The sequence below is a fragment of the Peromyscus maniculatus genome, chromosome 20, assembly GCF_049852395.1.
Source record: "Peromyscus maniculatus bairdii isolate BWxNUB_F1_BW_parent chromosome 20, HU_Pman_BW_mat_3.1, whole genome shotgun sequence".
Lineage (NCBI taxonomy): Eukaryota > Metazoa > Chordata > Mammalia > Rodentia > Cricetidae > Peromyscus > Peromyscus maniculatus.
The window spans coordinates 18,388,746-18,415,448 of record NC_134871.1 but is presented as its reverse complement, the minus strand read 5'-3'; the positions used below and the strand labels follow the sequence as shown (position 1 = coordinate 18,415,448).

General features: G+C 35.3%; 1 protein-coding gene across 3 annotated transcripts in view; it reads left to right on the top strand.

Annotated features, from left to right (window-relative positions):
• Pkhd1l1 (PKHD1 like 1) overlaps positions 1-26,703 on the top strand; it is a 149,068-nt gene that overhangs the window by 29,493 nt on the left and 92,872 nt on the right. For all 3 annotated transcript variants that reach the window (XM_042264702.2, XM_076555796.1, XM_006978701.4), the window contains 16 exons: positions 1,665-1,933; positions 3,254-3,345; positions 5,503-5,662; positions 6,053-6,188; positions 6,790-6,933; positions 7,512-7,669; positions 8,926-9,039; positions 10,892-11,041; positions 11,642-11,766; positions 12,062-12,225; positions 12,784-12,956; positions 19,601-19,748; positions 21,038-21,192; positions 23,141-23,263; positions 23,990-24,095; positions 25,749-25,859. In XM_042264702.2, the coding sequence (XP_042120636.2) occupies positions 1,665-1,933; positions 3,254-3,345; positions 5,503-5,662; positions 6,053-6,188; positions 6,790-6,933; positions 7,512-7,669; positions 8,926-9,039; positions 10,892-11,041; positions 11,642-11,766; positions 12,062-12,225; positions 12,784-12,956; positions 19,601-19,748; positions 21,038-21,192; positions 23,141-23,263; positions 23,990-24,095; positions 25,749-25,859 (2,328 nt within the window). The remainder of the gene's footprint in view (positions 1-1,664; positions 1,934-3,253; positions 3,346-5,502; positions 5,663-6,052; positions 6,189-6,789; positions 6,934-7,511; positions 7,670-8,925; positions 9,040-10,891; positions 11,042-11,641; positions 11,767-12,061; positions 12,226-12,783; positions 12,957-19,600; positions 19,749-21,037; positions 21,193-23,140; positions 23,264-23,989; positions 24,096-25,748; positions 25,860-26,703) is intronic.

Sequence of the window (26,703 nt, the reverse complement as noted above, 5' to 3'; positions counted from 1 at the left end):
CTCTAAGTTCTTTTGTAGACTTTCCCATTGTTGCATTTGAGATTGCCAGGTATGGCAATCCTGTTTCTGCATACTGCAACTTTGAAAGGCTCTATGGAGCAGCAACTTTTATTTTGAAAACAATGAAATCTATTCTTTATCATGCCATTGGTGAGGCCAACAGTTTTTTTTTAATGAATTCTTGCCACGTTGGGCGCCAATTGTAGACAAAATTCTAAATGGTCTTATTAAATAAGAAACACAGAGCCAAATACAGAGTTAAAGCCAAAGAGGTCAGAGCAAGAGCAACGACTTCCTTATCTGACCACCTCGCTGCCATCACTTCCCCAGAAAGAGCTTCTTCCTTGTGTCTTGTGTTTTATTGCTTTCCTGTTCTGCCTTCTCATTGGCTCTAAGCCAAGCCACATGACTTCCTCATCACTGCCTGTCTATACAGACCTCCTGGTCTCTATGGTTGGTACTGGGATTAAAGACTCAAGGGTCACCACACTTGGCTGTGTCCTTGACCACACAGAGACTCTGCCTGCCATGTGATCAGATTAAGGGCGTGGGCTACCACTACCTGACTTCTATTCCTGGCTCACTAACGGCCTTTGATCTTCAGGCAAATTTTATTTATTAATGTACAAATAAAATCACAAATCACATTTCAGCACCATTAAAATATCACCACATTTACAAATTATCATTTGCAACCTCCTAGACTTCTTTGCTTTGAATATAAGGAAAATGTTTACAATTTACAAAACAAATTTTATATTAATGACCGATGATTCAGAGAAAGTTGTGTATCAGTGACCACTAACACCATAAAAGGCTGACTTTGATGTACTCAAGTTTCTCCTCAGCAAATTCAGATGAAGAGCATTAGCTAACAGAGGCAAACAAACTGAAGACTGCTGAAGGAAGGTGTTGACCTGATGGTGTTACATTTTTCAGAAAAAGAAGAAAAAAGAATGTGACAATTTAGAGTTTATCTAACACATGTAGTTACACCTAATTGAGAATATTCCCTCTTTGATTCTATCCAAGAAGCAGGTGACATATTAGAGTTTATCCTACAAGTGTAGGTACACCTAATCTAGAAGCGGGTGACATCTTAGCCCTGAATCAACATTCTAAAATGCAACAACAAAAGAAAGCAAATACTGAGAGAAATATTAAGACACCAGTATCTGTACTTTCACTCCACGCTTTGCAAGCCAGTTATTGGATAACTTTCGTTAGGGAAAATTATCAAGCCAAGTTTTTTTTTTTTTTTTTTTTTAATCAAATGGTTTGAATTTTGAAGCTTTGGGACTTTGCTATGTGAAGCATCAGCCATATAGTTGAGCAGCATAGTATAGCCACATGTTGTCATCTTACCTAAAGAATTAACCAGGTATAAAATAGTTAAAATGCATATCACCCACACTATCATTTCTATGCTTAGTATGGATGGCACTATCAACTCAGAGAAATTAATAATAAGTGAACAGTGGATGGTTCTGATAGCAAGCACTGTCTCTAGGATCAGGCATATCTAGGGTACGTGTAACTGTTTATATATATATGCTCTAAAAACATGAACTGACACAGGACCTCAGTAACTTCCACCAAATAGGCCATTGAGATACAGCACCATTATCCTGGTGAACAATTTCATTTATTGCAATTATATGTAGGTGGAAGAGGTCTAAAGATGGAGGTTTGGAATAACAGCCGGCCAGTACATCTAGAAGACATACTTGAATACAATGAACATACCCCAGGGTACCTGGGTGCCAGTTGGATAGATTCTGCTTCCTATGTTTGGCCCATGGAACAAGACGTATTTGTTGCACGCTTCAGTGGATTTTTGGTGCCTCCAGATTCTGATGTTTATAGATTTTATATCAGAGGTGATGACCGCTATGCTATTTATTTCAGCCAGACTGGACACCCAAAGGACAAGGTAAGTAGGGAACCTGCAAGATGCTTTTGGACAGCATGAAGACACTATTATAATCTCTTTAATGTGTTTCGCTTATTTTAATCAAAATTATTGAATATATTAACAACCTTATGAGAAATGATTTCATGAGATTAGGTCCTTGCTATTTTAACACAAATGTTATCTCCAATACTGTAAACTTCTAGTAGGAAGTTGACAGTCTGAGAGAAAATTATTTCCCTAATCAAATCTTTTGCCAAGGGAAACATCACATACACACACACACACACACACACACACACACACACACACACACACACACACAGAGAGAGAGAGAGAGAGGGGGGGGGGTGTTCTTTATTATGATGTAATTATAACCAGAAAAAAGAAAATTTAAAATAATTTAAAAATCTTATTACATTTTCTCAGTTATGAGATGAAAGTTTGGCTTAATGCTACAATATATTTTTGGGTTTTTGCATAGGTAGAATCAGAAATCCAATTTCATAGTCATCTTTTATTTTGTATTAGTAGTATATGGTAAATGCAATTGTTGTTTGTTGTCATTTTAAATTACTGACTATGCTGCTCCACAGGTTTACTAAGCTTATACATCTTACCACTAATGACTTTTAAACTTTGGATTTTTTTACACCCATGAATAAATACTCTATTGAGTACTAGTATTCATTTGAAGTTTTAGTATTATGGACTAGTCTCTCAAGACAGTTTTAAGAGTGTGAAAATAATAAATCAATTTAAAAATCACACTTTAATACTCAATCTATTTGACAAGATGTTATCTTGTACTGGCTATGTAGGCTTAGATTGTCATTTGCAGTTTATAAATGCTAATGCTCCAGAGCATGTTCACACAGTTATTCAAGGACAATATAATTATTCTTAATGAGAAGCATAAAGTCCTCTCACCCTCTTATGCATTTAACTAGCTTGGGTAACTTCCAACATACAACTAAGTAATTTAGATAATTTCTTTAAGAGTTTTTTTTTCCACAACAAAAGTCCATTTGTTTAATAATAATAACAACTCTATCTCTAGTTTGTATTGCTGCTATTTTCTGCTGCAATTCTACTATTGGAAAGGCTAGAACTATTCAGTAGACTTGGGTAATGATATTGGTATTGGGAAAGGATAGAAAAAATAAAGATTTGATGATTTTCTTAAAGTTAATGTTGCTACGAATAACAGATCTTAGAAGAAAAAGATGGATTTTCACATTTTCCTATTGATAAAATTTCTAAAATTGAAGTAGTGATAAATGAAAATTAATTGTTGAGAAGTTTTATTTTAAACTCTTTCTTCTCTCTTTCTGGGACAAGGTGAAGATCGCATATCACTCTGCCAATGCCAACAGTTATTTTTCAAGTTCAACACAAAGATCGGATGAGATTCATCTTCAGAAAGGAAAAGCGTAAGGGCATTTTTTCCTTGTATTTTAGTTCTTGTGTGGTGTTTAAATTGTAGCTTTATATTTTAAAACATTTTAATTTGTTTTTACTGGTATACGCAATGGTCTATTGTCTTGATTTAGAGAGTTAATCGTTCTCAAAGGCTGAGGACATTGCTCACTGTAACAAGCCTGCTAATTATGCACAAAGCCTTAGGCTCAGTGTCCTGTACCACAAAGGTATTTATAATTGTTTATTTTCCACAATTTTGTGAACTTTGATTCTATATTTTCAAGAATACTGACACTAAACAGGTAAGTTTAAATTTTAAATTAATCCTATTGCATAAATTATAATTTTGTGAAGTTTAACACTGATGCTTTTTAAGGCTGGCTTTTCAGGTACTTCATTTCACTAGTTTCATTGTTCCAGTATCTGAGGGTTTGAGCATTGCTAAAGAGAAAATAACCCACAAAACCATATAAATTTTATAAGTGCCACTGGTAATATATATTTGTTATTCATTGATGTCTTCTACATGCTGGTAAGTTTGCCCATTTTAAAAAACAAATCTTTAATGTTTTTAGGTCTCTTTCATTCCTTTGAAGAGAATAAAAATGATATCTGTTTTAATGGGGCATTTGTGAGTTGAACGGAATAATGTTAATACAATGCTTAATTTGATTTTCTAATGCAGAGTTAATATTTTTATGCCACAAATAAGAATGCAGAACTTAGTGTGTCTTCTAGGGTCATGAACCTCAATCAGTTTTAGCCAATCCTTAAGGCACCTCAGAGCCTCTTGTCATCCTCCAGTACCAGTTTAACCATAAATGCCTTTCTTTCAGGGTCTTCTATGAACTTACATCTGTAATATGAAACAATTTATAGGAATGCTTATATGTAACCTCATCAAAGATGGACATGATAGTGACATTCCCAGAGATTCCGACGGAGAATAGAATTTTACTCACGTATAGGAGATGGTCAGTGACCATTAGTCAAGACCAGTGATTCTCAGCTTTCCTAATGCTGTGAAACTTTAATACAGTCCCTTATATTGTGGTGACCTCCAACCATGAAATTATTTCATTGCTACTTCATAACTCTAATTTTGCTGCAGTTATGAATTGTAATGTAAATATATAATATGCAGGATATCTGATACATGACCCTAGTGAAAGGGTCTTTGGCCCCCAAGGGGGTTGAGACCCATAGGTTGAGAACTTCTGGCCCAGATATAAAGTTAGATGAAGGTTAGGTGTTCTTAAAAATTCAACAGTTCTAAATATTGCACCAATCTTGTTGGAAAAACACAGTCAGTCTAAATGACAAATAGAGTTGCTTTTAAGGCATATTATTATAGATCCGTGTCAGTTTTATGTCACTGATAGACACCTGAGATAATCAAATTAGACAGAAGAAAGATTGATATTGTTTCATGGTTTCAGATGCTATAGTTCATGGTCCCTAGACCCTGTTGCTGGTCCAGTACATCACGGCAGGGAGTGCGTAATGGGTGGACAAAGCCTATTCCCCTCATTGTATTTCTGGGGATGGGGGGAAGGAGAGATAGAGATGGGGATAGAAGAAGAAAGACTCTATATCTTTCTCATGGATATGTCTTCAAAGACTTCCTTCTACTTCTTTCCACTTGATGAAAGTTTCATTACCCTAATAGTGCCATAAGCCCTCCACCAAGCCCTTATCATTTGACCTTTTGGAGAACAAATGCTCCAAACCATATCAAGAACTTTCAGCCCAACTCATACATCCACTGAGCTATAGAATTATGACAAATGTAAACCAGGTTGCTGCTTTCTTTGAAGCTCTAAGATTCTTCATTTAACTTCCTGCTGTCCTCAGTGTTGTGTTCCAGAGAGGTATTACCATGGTCTGCACCATTATTTTGTTCCAGCTCCTCAAGTTTAGAGGTTGTTATCTTCTCCAGTAAATATTTATTGGCTGACCTGAGTAGAACTACTTTTTGGTAATGTTTATATATTACATAATCAATTTTGTTTAAACAGACTGCTATAAAACCTTGTATTAATTATACATTTATATACTATTATAATTTAATAACTTTTATTTGTGTTACTAGTTTTATTCATTTTTTAAAAATATTTTATGACCTATGCTTTGGGGAAAATATTTATCTTCCTTACTCTATTTCCCAGATATTACATTGAAATCTTGCTGCAAGAGTATAGCTTGAGTGCGTTTGTTGATGTTGGACTGTACCAATATAAGAATGTCTTCACTGAACAGCAGACAGGAGATGCAGTAGATGAAGAACAGGTCATCAAGTCTCAGTCAACAGTCATCCCGGAAGTACAGGTTTGCAGTGATGACAGATCCACTTTACTGAAAAATCAGTGTCTAGTAGTGAGGATTGTCACTGGAATATTTGTACAGCTTCTGTGAGGCCCTGGGTTCACTCTTTATCCCTTGAAAGAGTAAAATGTATGACAGAGTCCATTTAGTTATTAGGTTGTATGTTAGGGGAATGTAATTTTGTAGTTGTTGTGTTTTGTCTTGACATTATCTATATTGTATATATCTATGCTATAACCATCAGGCTTTTATTTCATAAGACTCATTTAAAAATGTTGTTTAAATATTATTTACATTAAAACAGAATAGTGGAGAGACATGGAATGGCTAAATTACAATTATTTAAAGTTCATTTATGTTTATATATTAATTTTTTATTTATTTGGAAAATAGATTATAACATTGGAAAACTGGGAGACAACTAATGCTACTAATGAAGTTCAGCAGGTTGCAGTAACCAGCCCATGTATGGGAACTAACTCATGTTCACTTTCCCAATACAGACTCATCTACAACATGGAAAAGACTGGTATGCTAACAAGAAAATTATTTACTTTTATGTATACACCTAGGTATAAAGTATTCACTCTAGCACAATGATAAGTTAGAAAGAATCTGTTACACAAAGAAACCCTGTCTTGAAACACCAAAGAAAAAAGAAAAGAACTTTCTCACATATATCATCATATTTATTTATAAAAATATTAATACATTATACCTAAAAGCATATACTTATCTATATACATATGACTCAGAGATATAAGTTCAGAAACTAGGAATTGAATTTATCATAATTTGTTTTAGTAATACACCTACAAAATACTAATTTATCAGTTAATAACACATTTCTATATTAATAAATCCTAATTAATAATCCTAAACATTTTTTGTTGTCCTAAGCAAGAAATATCAATTAATTCATGCAATACTTATGATTATGGAATATTAAAATAGTATGGTTCCCTACAATCAAAGACATTACTAACCAATTAAACAGCCAACATTATTATCCCAGATCAATTTTCTGCTTGATGACTTTAATGTTATGAAAAATAAATTTAAGTATAAGACACCAGTTTGGGCCACAAAGATTTCAATACTTCAATTTCCTTTTTTTAATTCGTCCAAAGTCTGGCTGCCTGCTGATGCTTCTGACTTCATGTTGCAATCAGCTTTAAATGACCTTTGGTCTATAAAGCCAGATTCAGTTCAAGTGACCAGCAAGAGGGATCTCCAGAGCTATATCTACACAATAACCTTTGTATCAGCAAGAGGTAAGCTTGTGCTTCATTTGTATTACAGATCATAGAGAAATGTTGAAACTTCAGGAGAGACCTTAATAAATCCATGGCAAAATCAAAACAGGGTATATTACAATACTGTACCCAATAGAGAGAGGCAGTGGAATTCAGGGCCTTACTTGTCGCAAAGTGGCACCTTGTGCACAAGCCTTGAGTGTAAGCTGTTATTGGAAATAGACTTTACGCTCTATTGACAGTCAACAAAGCTAAACATATTTTTGCACTAAAATACTTACATTGAAAAAGCATAAATTAGTGTTTTGAATACCCTTCTGCTCTCTTCCCCTTAACTGCCCAATTTGGATGTAACCTGCTTTTCGTATGTTTCCTCTTAACCCATAGATAGAATTTAAATGGATCGAATGTTACTTTGCTGTTTCTGCTGTGAATAAAACTACATTACAATACTCTGCATCTTTCCCATTCCTCTTTCTTTTATGTTAATAGAACTCCAAATATAATCAATTTGGTTACAGTTTTGAATGTCTCTTTTAGATATATGGGTGTCATGTTAATTCTCTTTTTTTAATTCTATTTGGTACCACACGCAGGAGACTTTGATCTGCTTGGTTATGAAGTATTTGAAGGGAATAATATCACGCTGGATATCACAGAGCAAACCAGAGGAAAACCCAGTTTGGAGACGTTCACATTAAACTGGGATGGGATTGCTTCCAAGCCCCTTGCCCCAGAGTCATCGGAAGCTGAAGTATGCTCCAGGAACATTCTAACATGTATTTCTTCTGCATCCTTTCACAGTTCACGTAGTCCATTCATAGGGAGATAAGAAAGGACATTGCTTCATGGCATCAGTGAAAATCACTTAACATTTGGTTAACTTAATGAAATGTATACCATACATGCTTCTGTCTCAAATGGGCACAGATCCAATCTAGTGTGACCACCCATTTTTCTGGAGAAAGCATCTAAAAGCCATCACATCCATTCTCTGGGTTTGTGTGGGAGATATATGCCCCTTACCCATCCCAGTATTCTCTTGCTCCCCCAATCCAAATGTTCATTATGTACAAGTCAAAGAGATATTTAAAGATGGATACAGCAAAGACTTTATTACAAAATTCAAATACTTTATTTTATTAAAAAAGAAACCCACCTAAATATCAATCTTATGATGTAAATAATACTTCAAGGAGATGCAATACTTCTTCTACTGTCTTGGCCAATTCATTGTAAGGAAAGAAGGGAAGAAATATTACAAAGACTGAGAGAAGAAAAAAGGAAGTCTTTGACCTGTGTCAATATGACCTGTTACGCTGGGTAGGGGAGGAGTGGGGCTGTTTTGAAAGGTAGCATGCTTGTGGGCTACCTAGTCTTGGAATGTGTACAGTGAGTTTCAATTAGTGTTTGCTTGGGGATTAAATATTATGCTTTGCCTTAAGCCAACAATTCCAAGCAACAATCATTTTCTATGCTTTGCTAGACAAATAGAAATAAAAGTTACAAGACTCATGAGTGTATAAAAATTCCTATTTAATCCAAAATATTTAGTATTTTAGATAATTAGAAATTTAGGGTTACAGTCAGTGTTTGATCTGTTCTTTTGAAAATAGAATATATTTCAGCATATTTTTCCTAGTTGATTTGGATGTATTGGGGAAATCATTTTTTTTGGAATATGTTTAATTAGTTAATTGTTTATTTCAATTTTTTATTGCTCTCCTTAAAACACTACTTAATAAAATGCCTGCATTATATAAAAACTAAGATAATAATAATAACCAATTGGACATAATTATCATGATAAGACCAATGGACACTAAAATAATCACATAGTAACTTGAAAATTCTTAGGAAATTATAGATGAAAGTATCCTAATTATGGCTAACATGGGAATTATCTCATGAAAATATTCCAATAGAGAGCTAATTAGTCAAATTAATAGTGGAGTTACTATATTCTAGGTTGATTAGAAAGAAGTTACTAAGCCCACACTGTTCTTTTAGTTTCAGGTAGCCGTGGAAGAGATGGTGAGTGCCAAGTGTCCACCAGAAATCTCACATCTGGAAGAAGGATTTCTCGTAAAATACTTCAGAGACTATGAAACTGATTTTGAACTGGTATGTAGAGTTTAATGACCCTTGAGATTTCTCTTGAGCGAACACTAGTTGTTAGTTCTAAGTCAAACTGCAAAGGTAATTTGTTACAGATTTGCTGGCAAGGCTCAGTCTAGCGTCTTCTTAACTCTAAGATGAGTCATTTGTGAAAACAGTACTTCCATCATGCATGAGTTTACTTGATAAGTAGACAGTGAAAAAAATGGGTAAAGGTAAGAACTTCAAGATTTTGTTTATGTATTTTCTTCACATGAGTGAAGAATGTGTTCTCTTCCTTACCAGCTTCAGAGCATATAATTTGTGTGGGAAGGAATAAATTATGCAGTTAATTCGTTTTCTTGCTTTTTGAAATCACTTAGTCAATTATTACAATTCTTATTTATTTCTTTATGAGATATATAAATTTGTTTAGTATATAGAGGAAAATATTAAAAATATATATTCTAACTTTTACTTCTGAATACTTGAGAATGTTAGATGTGTACTCTTTCCAAGTAACACTCCAAGAGTATGACATACGTGCATGGGGAGAGGGATCGGTGAACAAACACTCGTACAAATGTGACCTTAGTTCATATGTCCAGAATGCAAGTAAAGCCAGGCATAGTGGCAAGTTTCTGTAATTCTAGCACTCATATAGTGAGATTCGAGGTGGTCATGAGAATTCCCAGAAACCCACAGTCAGCTAGCCTGTATATGCAACAGTAAGCAAGAGACCCAAATGAGGTGGAAGGTGTGGATTGATCACTGAAGGTGTGCCATGGCACATGTACACCTCACACGTAAACATGCATGTACAGATATCCTCCACATACGCATACCCAAAGATAAAATATAGGGTCTAGATATTTAAATTAGATGAATACTATAGAAATAACCATGATTATTTAAAATGAATACTACATGATACTTTGCATTAGCAGATTTATTAGAGATAAAATGGAAAGTTTTCAGCTTAATGGCAGCCTTTTCAACTTAATGCTCATGTGTGTGTCTGAATGTAGTCCTACTGACTATGAGGATGAGCTTATACTCAGTTCCTTCATTACTGCATCTCCCAACACTATTCCAGAATTCGTTTCTGTGCTCTGCTTAGCTTCAATATTTGCAGCACTAGGATCCTCCTTTCTTTAATGTTTTATACAGATTTTTACCCTCTGGAGTCTGTTGATTATTTCTCTGATTTGAACAATTCCATTTTTTTTGTTTGTTTGTTTTTGTTTTTCAAGACAGGGTTTCTCTTTGTAGCTTTCTGCTTTTCCTGGAACTCACTTTGGAGACCAGGCTGGCCTTGAACTCACAGAGATCCACCTTTCTCTGCCTCCCGAGTGCTGGGATTAAAGGCGTGCGCCACCACCACCCGGCTCAATTCCAATTTATTTAAAGGCAACTCATTTGTCACTTCTAGTGAGGTTGCTTTTACATGAGTTAGACACCTCTCATCAAGATTAACATAATCCTTATGCTCTTTTGTCCCAGAGTGTTGCCCCTTCTTATAAAGATAGTGTTCTTCATCAGTTGAATTATGAAAAATAAAATAAATATAAACAAAAACCTGGTACCTGGTACTAAACAAATATTCATGGAAAATGAATAGGCATCTTTAATGAGATTGTAGTTTAAAAAAAAAGATTATAGGGCTTTGGAAGCAGTCACACAGAAGCACAACAGATTGTATGATTAAGGAGCAGAATGAATGTATGCAGAATTTTATAGATGGAAGAGATTATTTCAAGTTAAATACCAAAGAAACAATGGGAATGAGAGTAGGATCTTGAATAACTTAGTTGGATATGTTGAAAGAAAAGCAAGAAAATAAATCATATTTTCCTTTGAAATATTGTTGTTTCGGTAGGAACATATTAATAGAGGGCAGAAGACAACGGAGACGGATGCTTACTGTGGCCGTTACTCCCTGAAAAACCCAGCTGTTCTTTTTGACTCAGCAGATGTTAAGCCAAACAAATTACCATATGGAGACATTTTATTATTTCCTTATAATCAGGTGAGCTTGTGAAAGCTATACGCTAATTGAATCTGGGAAATACCCTGCTAATAAAATTTCATGAAATTTTAAGACTAGGGAAAGTGCTTGCCATTTTGAATCATGTCATGTTGGACAGGAATAATGATTCACATTCTGGCTTCTGTGATCTTTCTCCTGGTGAGTCTCAGAAGAAAAAAGAGGAAGAGGGTCAGGGAGAGAGAGAGAGCAATAAATAGTAAGAAGGAAATAAACTGTCATGTTGTATGCTTTATCTTATAATTTCAGAAGAAATTATTTGCATAAAGTTTAATTGGAATTTTTAGATAACTCACTCTCACAGAAGGTGGAATATTTTCTATTTTTTTAAAAAGGAAATCACAGTCAAATACACAAAGACATTATCATTAGGTTTTGTTTCTGTAAGGGGAAGTCTCCCAATTCTCTCACAGCTAACAGGTTAAAAATCTACTGCTTTTGTTTGTTTTTTAATGTTCTGATATACTTTATATGAAAATGTTCAGTAAATATATATTGATTTGCATTGTAGTCATTTGAATTGTTATCATACAAAATAATTGTAAAATATTGCTATTAACCCCTTCTGTATTTTTCATGTAGTTTTGTTTAGCATACAAGGGATCCTTGGCCAACTACATTGGTCTGAAGTTCAAGTACCAAGACAGTGGCAAGATCGTTAGAAGTGCTGATATGCAATTTGAATATAACTTTTCATCTGGAAATAAGTAAGATACATTACAGGTTCAAAAAATTTACACTACAATATGTAGACTATAAAGATAGTCTCACTTCTTTTTCTTTCCATGATCAAGTTGGCTTCATTGCACCAAGCTTTTACATAGATGTGGGGATCTGAACTCAGGTCCTTTGGCTTGTGCAGTGAGCACTTTCCAAATCAAGCTATCTCTCTAGCCTGTTGTTCTTTAAATTGTAATGTCGTTTATATTACATATACATACATACATACATACATATGTACTTATTACTAATTTAAACACAAAATTATTCAACATATTTCAGGTGGATCTACACTTGCATAGATCTTCTAGATTTCTTGCAAACCAAATATGCTGGGACAAATTTTTCTCTACAAAGGATTAGCTTACAAAACTCATCAGAATTCCAGTCCATCTATGTGGATGCAGTGTACATTGGACAGACACCTACAGTCTCAGCCTTGCATGGTATGTTCTTTCATTTTATATATAGTTCATCATTCTAAATCTAGCTTTTAGAATATTACCATGGAAATCATTCTTATATTCAGTGGTAGAGACAAAATACTTATCTCTAAATAATAATGATATGCTCTTTTACCTCAGTAGTATCATGACTTCATTTGTAATGATTAGGGCTGTGTGGTTATTTTAACAATGAAGGAATTCTTAATGGTGACTTCTTCCCATCATATCAATAATTAATTTTATGATTCTAGGATTTGCTTGTTAATAAATAAACAATGACAAACATTTTTTGCTTTGCTTATCTTTGAGAAAACAATTTTGAAGAAAGAACACTGTTCTTCAAATGCAGCTAGCTATTTGACGGTAAAAACTTTCTAATAAGATTGACCTGAAAGTTTTCATAGACTTACATGGTAATAATGATGCAAGTGAAAATTTTATTTACACATCTTAGCATCATTTACCAAGTCCTAGTCATAGATTTGTACATATATGAATTATGTCAAAAACATAGCAAAACCTTAACACTGTAATCTTATTTTTCACTTACTTTTTCAGAAATGCCAAAGAGAAGACTTCCAGCATTAGCAAACAAAGGAATATTTCTAAAGTATTTTCAAGTGAATAAGACCAAATTCAATGGATCAACTACAGCAATTCAGTATTCTGTTACCATGACTTCATATAACTGCAGTCACAATATACCCATGATGGCTGTGAGCTTTGGGCAGGTAAGCCTAGAGCTTTGTAGTTACCGCTTTCAACTTCATGACCCAGATCTGATGTAGTGCATTTTCTTAAATAAAAAATGCTAGTATACAGTTGAATAGCATTCATGCCAAGCAGTGATCATGGCATATAGGCTTATTGATCCTGAAGATAAAAATGCTTTGAGAATTCCTTTAAAAATGTGTCTTTATGGGAAAAACTACAGGTAAACACCCATAAACGTCGAGACTGGAGTCCTATGATGTGACTTGATGGGTAAGGGTGCCTGCTGCTAGTTTTGAGGGCCTGAGTTCAATCCCTGGAACCACATAGTAGAAAGAGACAACCAAGTCCCACAAGTTATCCTATGACCTCCATAGCACATCATGACATATCATACACACACACACACACACACACACACACACACACAGAGAGAGAGAGAGAGAGAGAGAGAGAGAGAGAGAGAGAGAGAGAGAGAGAATTAAATTAAAATGTAATAAAAAGGAAGAAAGAAAGTATGACAGAGTTAAATAGAATTTTCCTTGTAAATATAAAAATTCATGGGCTCTTCCAGTAGAGAATTTTTTAAAAGAATATTTTAGTTTACTTTATTCATGTGTATGGGAGCATTGCCTTCATGTATGTCTGTCACCACATGTGCAGTGTCTATAGAGGCTACACAAGGCATCAGATCACTGGAACTGCAGTTACAGATGGTTGTGAGCTGCCATGTGGGCGCTGAAGATTAAACCTGCATCCTTTGAATGGCGCCAGGGTTCTTCACCTCGGAGCCCACATAAGAGACTCTTCAATATAAGTCATTGAAGAAAAAGTTGAATGTTGCAATGTTTTAATTTTTTTCTGTTATGAACAGCAGCATTTCATTGCTTGTATGAAAATCTGTTCAAAGAGGGAGGTTGTGTTTTTCTATGGATCTAAAGGAATCTGAGCAGCAAAACTACTAAAATTCAAACATTGAACCAGAATTCAGCACTAAAAAATATAATGAACATTTGAAAACTTAATTTTCTATAAAATTACATAATTTATTAGATTCATTTCCATGACAAATTTAAAACATATATGAAGGCTCAAAATTAAAGTTTAATTGACCCTTGTAATTAGAGACCTGCAGAAAACCTCTCACCGTGTCACCAACTTCGTAATTGAAGATAATGAAGAACTGTAATTATCCTCCAAAACATTGTCTTTACCTCATTCTGGATCAGTGTTTAGTCTTGCTGCCTTCAAGATACTTATATTTCCCGTAAATGCTTTACTTAACCATAGAGTAAAATGTGCTGAGTTGGGGCTTCGGGTTCTTCCAACACAAGCACCACTGTCTCATTTCCCAAGATTCCTCATTTGCACCAGTAATTGCTAATTGTAATGCAGTTTTAGTTATTTATTCAAGGTTAAATTGGAGAATATGGGACTTGCTTTGTGTTTTTAAAAGCATATTCACATGCAAGATAAATGATGCAACACACATTATTTTAGAAATTTTAACTTTGAGGTAATTGCAATATCACATCCAATAGAAAAAAATAACAAAGATAATCTCATATCCCCCAGCTATTTTACCTCAATAATAATTTCTTCTGCTAGTAACATAACAACATAACAGGATAATAAGGAAATTGATGTTGGTACAACCACCAAGTGATCTTGTGAGATTTTGTCAGTTTTATATGTACAAGTTTATGTGTGTTTCTATACAATTCTATAGGTTCATCAAGCTATCAGCAGAACTGTGCTATTATGAATATCTAACATGTTATCCTTTTATAGCCAAAACCACTTTCCTTACAAGCTTCCTGACATACATTTCCATCTGACAGCCATTGATCTATTTGCATAATTTTATCATTTCAACATTATTATATAAATGGATCAAGACATTAAATAACAAAATGATATACAGCCTCCTAAGATTGCTTTTTTCTCACTGAACATAATTCCTATGAGATCTATTCACATTTAGTGCTCTTTTAGGGTGTTGTGTTCATAGAAGGTACAATTATAGGATAATTTGGCAATTACATCTACCATTCTGTAAGACACTTTATGCTCTTTTCCAAAATGGCCACATTACTATACATTCCTTCCAACAATATCTGAATGATCCAGATACCAAACAAAATTTCCAACATTTTTGTGGTTTCCCATTTTGCTTTTCATTTTAGCCATTAGGATAGATGATACTAATCTCATTAGGATTTGATTTACATTTTAATGGATAGCGATGTTGGACATAATTTCATGAGCTTCTTCAGCACTCATGTATTGTCTGTGGAGTACCTGTCTCTATATTTTAAATTGGATCGCCGATTGCTCATTGTTTTAGTTTTATAACATCTTTATACATTAACTAACATTTTCTCTGAGACTGTAACCTGCCTTTTCATCTGCACTGTAAAGTCTCCCAGAGAGCGCTTAATTTCAGTTGGTTGAAACTTATGAATTTTTTTCTTTTGATGAATGATTCTCCTGATTTTAAATCTGAGAACATTACCTTAATTTTAGCTCTAAAGACTTTGCATTTCATACTTATTCTATAACCCACTCTGAGGTGAGCTTTAATAAGACTTGGTCTTAGGATAGTGTATATTTGCTTATGGCTAGTTGCTCTGGCATCAGTTATTGAAGATACTTTCATTCCTCTAATGGATGCTTTCCATGCACTTGGGAAAATGTTACTTAAACACATTTTGTGGTTATATTTATAGGTATGTGTTCTCTTCCATTCTCTATATGTATTTCCTTCCACTAATATCACACTCTCTCAGTTACTGTGTCTGCAAAGTAAGCGTGAATATTGAACGGAATGGGTTTTTTTGCCTTATTCTTCTTATGTTAAAGCATTTTATTTTAGGTTCTGTCTTCATATACATTCTATTACATTTTTTTTGAGTTTACAGAAAGTCTCGCTGATATTTTGATAGCAATTGCATTAAATCTATGCATTGTTTGGAGTAATAACATCATTATTATGTTGCATCCCCTAATCTATGAATTATCTCTCTTGGTTTATTTTAATCTGTTTTTACAAAATTAGTATTTTAGATATTCTTTGATTACTTCTTATTAGACTTTTGTAATTCTTAGGTCAGATTCAGAACATGGGGTGTGTGTGTGTGTGTGTGTGTGTGTGTGTGTGTGTGTGTGTGAGAGAGAGAGAGAGAGAGAGAGAGAGAGAGAGAGAGAGAGAGAGAGAGAGAGAGAGAAAGTTTGCCAGAAGAAGATATAAGGTGATAAGGTGCCATGCTCTATCAATCTTCACCTTATATTCTTGATATAGGGTCTCTCTTTGAAGCCTAGACATGCTTGTGGTCAGCAAGCTGCACTTATGTTCCTGTCTCTTTTCTGTAGCTATGGGATCACAGGAATTTATGGATATGTCCATCTCTTTATGTGGGTGTTGGGATCCAATCTCAAATCCCCACGTTTGCATAACAAGTGCTTTCACCGGCTGAGCCGTCTCACCAGTACTCAGAAAATGTTTTGCCTGATTTGTATGCAATTATTTCAATTTCGAAGCAATTATAAATGGTCTTGCATTTTTATTGAAAATATATTCTTCTCTCACACAATACATCTTGACCACAGTTTTCCCTCCCTCTACTTCTTCCAGTTCCCCCCACCTCCCATCTCCACCAGATCCATTCCCCCTCCATTTTCCTTCAGAAATGAGCAGGCCTCCAAGAGACAAAAAACAAACATGACAAAACACGATACAATAAGATAAGCCAAAAGCTCTCATCTCAAGGCTGGATAATGCAACCATGTAGAAGGAAAAGAGTCCCTAGAGCAGGTAAAAGAGTCAGAGAAACATCTGTTCCCACTGTTAGGGGAGTCCCACAAAAACATCAAGCTAACAGGCATAACATGTATGCAGAGGACCTGGTACAGATCCATGCAGACCCTGTGAGCCCCTATGAGCGCTGCTTAGTTGATTTCCAAGTTCTCCTGGTATCCCTCATCCTCTCTGGCTCCTACAATCTTTCCTCCCCCTCTTCTGCAGGGTTCCCTGAGCTCTGAGTGGAGGGACCCAGTGGAGACCTCCAATCTAGACTCTCTCGGCATAATGTCTGGCTGTGGGTCTGCTCCCATCTGCTGCCAGAGGAAGTGTTTCTGATGATGACTGGACAAGTGACTGATCTATGAGTACAGCAAAATATCGCTAGGAGTCATTTCATTGATCCCCTGGGCCCCCTGCTTCAGTCAGTTGTGTTTGGTTCTACCCTAGGTCTCTGGGCTAGCTATCTAGTCTCTGGTTCCTGGCCATCCAATCAGTGTAGGCCATGGGCTCCCTCTGGTGGCACAGGCCTCTAGCTAAACCAAGCATTGGTTGGCCACTCCCACAAGTTCTGTGTCCGCATTGCCCTAGCAGATTCTGTAGTCAGGAAAGACTGTAGATGGATGGTTTTGTGACTGGGTTGGTGTCCAAGTTTCTCTTTCAGTAGCCTTCAGAGGACTTTCCCACATCAAAGAGACTATAGAAGAGCTGTGTAGGTGTTGTCCTTAGCAGTGGGACTCCACTATCAGCTTCTGGAGAGAGACACTTTGTCCTAACATTAGTCTGGGTTGTTTAGGGATCTCCATGGGACCACCTCGGCCAAAAACTCGACTGAATGCAACCCAGTCCCACAACTGGCTATAACAGATGGCCAGTTCAGACTCTGTATCCTCCATTATTAGGAGTCCTCACTAGGATCACCCTCATAGATTCCAGGAAGTTTCCACTGCACTAGGTTTCCCTCCTAATGTCCCCCCAATTGCAGTGTCTCTCCCTGTGCTCTTTCCCTCCACCCCTCCCCACCACTGGGCCCCTCCCTCCTCTATTCCCACCTGCCCCCAGTCCACCCACAAAAATCTATTCAATTTCCCCTTCCCAGGGAGATGCACCCCTTCCCTAGGAGATGCCTCCTCTTTACCTAACCTCTCTGGGTCTGTGGATTGTAGCTTGATTATCATTTACATAACACCTAATATACACTTACAAGTGAATACATAACTGGTCTTTTATTTTAAATTGTGGTTTCCAGGTGTTCATTATTTGTACTTAGAAATATGGTTGAGTTTTTGCTGTTGCTGTTCATAGTGTATCCCTTGAGCCTTGATGAACTCAATGAGTTTTAAAAAGTTAACTTTGATTATTGAGATCACTTTAGATCAAGGAAAAGAAAACCATTAATTCCCCCATGACTGCTATTTTGCCTTCTATTATCAATAATTCATTTTTTTCTATTTTTAAACTTTATCCCAATAGATGTGGTGGTATTGTGTTCCCCAAAATATTGTGTACCTTAATAAACTTACCTGGGGTCAGAGAACAGACAAGCCACTAGTTAGTCAGTGATAGCACACGCCTTTAATCCTAGCATTCCAGAGATAGAAATCCCTCTGGATCTCTGTGAGTTCAAGGCCACATTGGAAATAGCCAAGCATGGTGACACACACCTTTAATCCCAGAAAGCCAGCCTTTAATTCCAGGGAGTGGTGGTAGAAAGTAGAAAGATATATAAGGCGTGAGGACCAGAAACTAGAGGCTTTTGGCTGGTTAAGAATTTGGCCTGGTTAAGCTTCAGGCTTTTGAGCAGTAATTCAGCTGAGACCCATTCCGGATGAGGACTCAGAGGCCTCCAGTCTGAGGAGACAAGACCAGCTGAGGATCCGGCGAGGTGAGATAGCTGTGGCTTGTTCTGTCTCTCTGATCTACCAGCATTGACCCCAATAACTGGCCTCGGGTTTGATTTTATTAATAAGAACTTTTAAGAATCCTGCTACAAATAGAATCATAAATGTTTACATGATTTAAAACAAATTTTCTCTATCAATATTGCAAGATTCACTTTGTTACCTTTTGTGATAGTTCACTCTTTGGAGTTGCTATATACTGTAGTATAAATAGAGTACAGTTTGTCCTTTCTATTGATGGAGGTTTGCATTATTTCCTATCTTTAGCAAAGATAAAGTTGGTGTGTATACACACACACACACACACACACACACACACACACACACACACATATGTTTTTTTCTATCACTTATGTTACTTATTTCTGTATGGATTTCAGTTCTACAAGGACAGAAAACTTCAAAAGGCCAGAGATTGGAGTCTATAATATTCCTTATTACACTTACAACCTATGATATGATATGGATAACACATATTGCTTCTGTCAGTTGATTGGTGTTCAATACTTTAAAATTATTTAGTGAGGCTGTAACAGTCACTCTAATATATTGTTGGTTATGTATCTATAGTTATTTCTCCAAAAAGTGTTTTGGTCCTTTTATAGTGATGATTACATCTCACGCTTCTTTGCCTGCACACAGTGGTGTGCTTTGTACCCTGAACAGAGTGCTTACTTGATAAATATTTGCTCCTTGAGTGATGGAGGGTATGCTCTGAATTAATGAGGTATTACTGTGATTCCAGCTGATGGCTGCACAGATGACTGAGTTGACTTTGGCCTCATTATTGCAGCTGTATAGGCATGGCCTGTGTTGATTTATGGAACTCTCCTTAATGTCCTGAGGAATCCTGAATATATGAGCCTCATTTATGTCATGTCACAGGATCTTACATGATGAAATGGAAATTGTGTTAGCCATTGTTAGGTTTAATCATTCTATCAATATTTATTTTGGAAATTAGATAACCACAAATGAGACAAAGAATGAGTCGGTTTACAGAGGAAATAATTGGCCAGGGGACTCAAAGATTCGTATTCAAAAGATTCATGCAGCTTCTCCTCCAATAAGCGGCAGCTTTGACATCCAAGCTTATGGACATACCCTGAAAGGTATATTTGAAGTGTTCAGAATTACCAGAGATATATTAAAGTTGTTCAAATACACATCTATGCATGGGATATTAAATGTTAACTATTCTTGATAATTGCTGTGTATAGTTATGTTACATTCAAACATCTAAATAAAGGATACATAATAATACGTATCATATTAAAGTCAGTAATTAATAGCATTTTTGTCTCTATTCTTTTGGTAATTTAGGAAAGAATGCACCAATCTAAAGTTAGTATTATAAGTTATATACATTTTTATTTGAAAATATAAATAAATTCTTGAGTCCTTTTTCTGGAGGTGGTTGAAATTATGACCTTATATAGAGTTATGGCCTTATATGATACATACATTAAAAGAGATCATTACTGTGATATCCAGAAATGTTATAATATTAAAATGTTTATAAAATGGGATTGGAATAGAATTTTTAAATATGATCTTAATTAAATCATCTATATCTGTGCTATCCAATATGATATCTACTATCACATGTGTCCACTGAAAACTCTAGCTGTAATAAGCACCATATGTAGAAATTAATAACATTTATGTGTGGCTTCATACTTATTTAGTTTTAGTTTTAGTACATTTTTAGTTTCACTTTGTAAAATATTACAACTAGTACCAGAAAAAATGTTAATTTATGTCTGAGCATCACAGTCTTTATCCAACAGACAGTGAGTGTTAATTTAAACAAAAGTAATATGTGTTTGGTACATTTACTTTTAGTAGCACTTTCTACATGACTTATATAGTTAAAATTGTCAATAACATGAAATAAGATTGTCCAGAACAAATGACATTTGAGTGATTTCTTCACTGCCTTAATATATATAACTGTTTTAATTTCCAAAATTTCTCTTACATTCATGACTTATACATTATCCATAAAGCAAACTGATATTCAAATAAAAGTTTTAGGGGGTTTTGCTTATTTGTTTGTTTCAAGACAGGGTTTCTCTGTGTAGTTTTGGTGCCTGTCCTGGATCTTGCTCTGTAGACAAGGCTGGCCTGGAACTCAGAGATCCGCCTGACTCTGCCTCCCGAGTACTGGTATTAAAGGCGTGCGCCACTATTGCCTAGCAAATACAAGTTTTTTAAACCAAGACAACACTGAGATGCATTACTCATATAATTCTGTTTTTCGTTAATACACATGGGATAAAAGCTCTGACTTTCTCTTTGACCGGAGTGGAGGAGGTGGGTGATTGACAAGTGATACTTTCGATACACGGTACTTTGAGGAGCGCTCAGTTTGTGAGTCTTTGCTCTCTCTGTGATGCAGGCATCCCTGCTGCTGTGTCAGCCTCAGACTTGCAGCTTGCCCTGCAGAGCCTGGAAGAAATAGGACAAGTCTCAGTAAACAGAGAGGGAACCTGTGCTGGATACTCATGGACCATCAAGTGGAAAAGCCCTTGTGGAAAGCAGCCGCTTCTGCAGGTCCCTTCATGAGTGCAACTTTTATCTCCTTATCTCTGCTCTTTGCTAATTTGTACTCTTTCTTAGAATCGTAAAAAGGACTGGGGACCGTATAAACTGATTTTATTTGGTTTTTGTTTTGCTTTGATTTTGTTGTTTTGTTTTTGACAGAGGGTCTCACTACCTATCCTTGACTGGCCTGGTACCTCCTATGTAGACGGGGCTAGCACTGAACTAATAGAAATCTGCCTGCCTCTGCCTCCCAAATGCTGGGATTAAATCTGGGTGCCACTGCACCTGGCTCATAAACAGGCAGGCGTTCCTTTTTATGGAGAATAGCTGTTGGTGTTTTAAATCCCTGTGAGAAACCTCTTGATGGTATACAGGCAGGGCCAATCTCACAGATAAATTCAGCTGTTAATTAAGAGAGGACAGAAGAATAATTAGCCTCATCACTTGTAATTCCTCCTCTGGAGCTGTATTCCATGGAAAACTTGTTATTGTAAAGATGATCTCTTCAAGTCAAATCTAAAGCTATCCACTATTTGACATTGTTATATTTTGAACACCAGAGAGGAAAAAGGGTGAATGCCAGCATGTGTGAAGGAGATTAGTGTAGAAGAACTGGGGATACATAGAGTTTAAAAGTAAAACAAGTCTTCCACAGACAGTGATAGAGCAGGATACTCTGGGATTTGTGTTTACAGGGCATGTACACCTTCATACACACACACACACACACACACACACACACACACACACACACACACACACTACATATGGGTAAACAAAAGCATAAATCAGACACACACAGAGAAGGATGATGCTTTTTAGTTATGATAAAGATTCGAGCTAGCACTTCCTTTCATACCTGTTGGTTAGAATGTAAAGTAGGCCAAATGTTTTGAAGATTATGTAGTACTATCTTAATATAGCTTTCTGTGATTTGGCAATCTGTTATATAATTCCATCTTATTGAACTAATTATACAAATGGGAAATGGTATAAGCAAAAAGGTAGTCACCACTGCATCATTTCTCATCACAAATCTCTAAAAGCCTGAATCTTTTCTATGGGAGAACGATTGTTGAAATGTCAGAACCCTCGAGGACAGCTGTGTAGCCACCCGTTGGACCCACATGTATTCACCTGGAAAGATGCTGTGACATAAGGTGGAGAAAGTGCGGAGCCCTACTCAGGAAACATCTGAATGAGGAAAGCAGGAGACAAAAACACACAGAAGCGTGTAACCATAAAATCCACTTGGATGTGCAGAATGTGATAGTTACAAGGACACAGAGGTTATTTTACACCCACATGCCTGGAACTAGAAGTCTACAGTTCTCTAATTGAGACAGGCTTCCTCTTGCTAGCTCTGCTCATCTCTGGTATCCATCGGTCTTTTCCCACCAGTCTCCACTGCTAATTCATCATTGCTGTCCATCATCACTAGCTCATGCAGAGTCCATCATGGCGGCATCTGTCCGTGCTAGTGCCTATATATATATCAGAAGGTGGCCATATCAGAATAAAGACTTTGAAATGACCAGATTATGCATATGGACATAATTTAGCTTTATTTTTATGACTAGAAGACAATATAATTTAAGAATGAGACACCAAGGTAGCCAGAGATGAAAAAATGCTAAAGGGGCAAAATAACTCAACTTTTTGACTATTTATTAACCGTTTACCAAAGTAGCTATATTGAGAAAGAACAGACAATATTTAACATAAAATTAAATAAATTTGTTTTGTTTAGTTCACTCATATTTTAAGTAATGCAATATATTATTATGCAATAATCTTACCATTTTTCTTTGAATTGATTATTGTTACTCTGGAAAAGTTTTTTTTTAAACAAATGCAACTAAAGTTTTAATTTTTTCATCCATAAGCTTTTAATTTCTCCAGCCATGGTTACATTCTCCATTGCTACTTTAAGTAAATTCATTTTGTGTAAAAATAGATTAATGATTCCAACATTATTGGAGAGAAGGCTAACGTGACAGTTACCACAGTAAAGGAAGGTGGCTTATTTAGACAACGTATACCTGGAGACATGCTCCGCACCCCCAGTCATCAACCACAGGTATTTTTCAAGCTTTTCCTATAATATTTATAACTTCAACTGTATACCTAATTTACACTAATGTACCGAAGACCTTGTAAAACAGGAGTGTTAACAACTTGAGTTTCACGTGAATATTTTTGTTAACAGTTGACCAACTAACTCATTATTATTCTCCAACTTTTGGGGAAATTATCTTTCTAATGATGAAAGATTTTTTTTAAATCTATTACTGACAGAATTAGTAACAGTATTATTTTATTTATCCTTTATATATTTATGTCAGATAATTGTTAATGTTGCCACTTTAGTGATGAGAACATTAAAATATAGAGAGTGTAGATGAGTTTCCTAAAGCAACCTCTATTTTTCTTCATAGCACAAATTAAAACAATGCCTTCATGATTTAACCTATGTAACTTTCTAGCCTAGATTTACTATGATTATCTGTTGTCTTTCATGTATTTATTATATTCCTATTTACAACTACATCAGAAGCCTAACGGCACATTTGCTATACAAATGAATAGATGAATGAATGAATACATGAATGAATGAAATGTCAAAGCAGAAACTATAAACACATTTTTTTGCAGACAATGTTCTATTTGTTCTAAATCCTGTGCATAAAGACATGCTTTCAAGGATGATTCCTATACTTCATTACTAAATTTTGTGCATATTGTACTGAGCTCTCCTGTCTCTCTATCCTTGTTCACTTTTTGGTCTGTGTTTCTTGACTTGAAGGTTGAAGTCTATGTCAATGGAATTCCTGCTAAATGTTCAGGGGACTGTGGCTTTACATGGGATCCCATGGCTACTCCCCTGATTTTGACTACAACACCTTCTGAAGGTAACACCTGCTTTTAAACTTGAAATATGAGGTGGAGGATAGCTAGAAAAATGTGTTCTCTGATCATGATTTTTAAATATATATTACTGTCACTAAGGCAGGCAAACAGTTCAATATGGTGAAAACTATTTGTTAGCTGAAACTATGGAAAGAATACTCATTACTTTAAAAAAAATACCACCTAGGAAGCCAACATATAAGTCATTAATCTTCCTATTCTTTACTTTCAAAGTTAGAATCAGTTTCTATAAGTTCCCTGTGACTTTGAGACACTGTTCTTCTACTCTTCCAGTATATGTATTAACATTCATTGTGTGAGAATACTTCCAGCAGAGCTAGCAGCTAGGCAAACAACAAGATAACTGTGGTTTAACAAAAGAAGAGAATTGAGTATTCACTTTGTGAAAACCGAACGATTAATGCCAAGAACTGATCTCCACTTAGGGGAAGCATTATTATTGGGGGAAAATGTAATTTTGCTTTTTGTGTGAGCTCCTAAAAATTTAAAAAAGCACCAGGGATAAGGACTGTCACTTTTTAACCATAGTGACAAATTCAGAAATCATAATCTTATATTTAGTCTTTGTAGCTGTTAGTAAACTTTATCTGGTTTTTGCCCTCGTATTTGCTAGTGATTTTCCATTTTTGTATGCAGTTCATAAAAATTACTTTGGACTCAAAATAATTAACAACTTGAACTACCTTTTATTATATTTGATCAACTTAAAAATAATGGGAAAGTACAATAGAAACCAGCCATTTTTTTTCTTCATTGACAATTAACGACTGCTTACTTTTTGTTATACACATTCCAATCACCAGTTTAAAAAAAATTATGAGAAGCCAAAATTCTTTTTAAGTATCATTCCTACTCCTAGTCTCTAGAGCTCCCTGAGGCATCTACAGTAATAGACTTTGTGTGTTTTCTTTCATGCTTTTTTAATGCCTTTTGTATTTAACATACATATATAGTAATTTTGATGTGTGTGTGTGTGTGTGTGTGTGTGTGTGTGTGTGTGTGTGCGCGCGCTGTAGGTGATAGGTCAACCTTGGGTGTCATTTCTCAGGGCCTGTCTACTTTGTTTTTATCTATAATTAGAATATATTAATAATACATAATAGGCTTCATTATGACATTTTCATACACGTATATATTTTGATCATATTCACCCTCCATTTCCTTCTCTTCTCTCCTCTCCTTTCCTCCTCCAGCTGATCACCTTCCTCTTTCCAGTAACTTCTCCCAACTTCCCCTTCCTCTGCCTTCAAGGTCCATCTCCTCTCACCACGTCCTCTGCAAATGAAAAATGTCACTTGTAGTTCATTCTTTCCTCCCCAGTTTCATGATGGCTTGCTGCCCTATCAACTTGCTTATCATTAGAATACATTTTTCTTTTCTTATCTAATTCCATATATCAATGAAATAATTTTCTGATATATATTAATGCATGAAATATGTTATCAATACAGAGAAATTATATGGAAAATATCATCACCAAATAAATGTATCTTTTCCCCTTGCTTAATTTCAGGCTTATTGTTTATATCTTATAGAAGATAGGCATAGTCTTGCTTAAGAAATATCTGATTTTTATAATAATAGGTTCTAATTTCTTTATCTAAAATGTAGTGACTTAAATTTATCACTTTCAGGGTCCTCTGCAGAAAACACGATACTAACCATATCAGGCTCTGGATTTTCTCCCACATCAGCTGTATCTGTCTCTGTTGGGTCTACCAGTTGCTCTCTTCTCTCTGTGGATGGTAGGTTCTTTTAAATGTCACAGATTCCTCCAAGAGAATTGGAAGAAAAAGCTATTATAAATATAATATGTCTTCTAGTATATACAGAGTCATAAAATTAGCAACCTAGTCTGGAAAACTATATATATATGATCATAATCAAAGAACATATATGTATATATATAGTCAAAGAATATATAATCACAGACTGATTGTTATACAGTGTCTTTATCCCATTAAGAGTGACCTGCCATACATTTATTCATATATACCTTACAAACTTAATGCGCAAGATTTTTCATACTTTGATGTATATCTGAGACAGAAAAAATGTTCAAAGTATGACTTTGTTGTCCCATGGTTTCTAGCCATGTTTGTTGTTACTGTTTGTTTTTGTATGTACTGGTGATTGAACCCAGGACCTCAGACATGTTAGGTAAGTGCTCTACCACTGAACTATATTACCAACCCTATGTCTTAGCTATGACAATGCTGTAAGGCAAGAGGACATGACTATATTCTTCGACTTCTAGTTCAATAGGACCTCTTTCCAGTTATACAGAATTCAAATATCGTTTACATTTTTAGCTTCTTGACATTAGTGGAAACACAGTTAACTTAATTTCACTGAAAGTTATCATTCACAATCCTAGATATTTTTCTTAATTAAATCAGATTTAAAAACCATGAGCAAGACCACTTGCCAAATCATTTCTGTTGATTTTTATTGAAAAGTATTCTTGAGGTCATATAGCCAATATTTTAACAGTATTACCTAAACTGTAGTAAATAAAGTGAAGAAAATTCTTTCACTTAGTTTTACTACTTTTATTGATAGAACCTGTTATTTTACTCAATTTTGGAT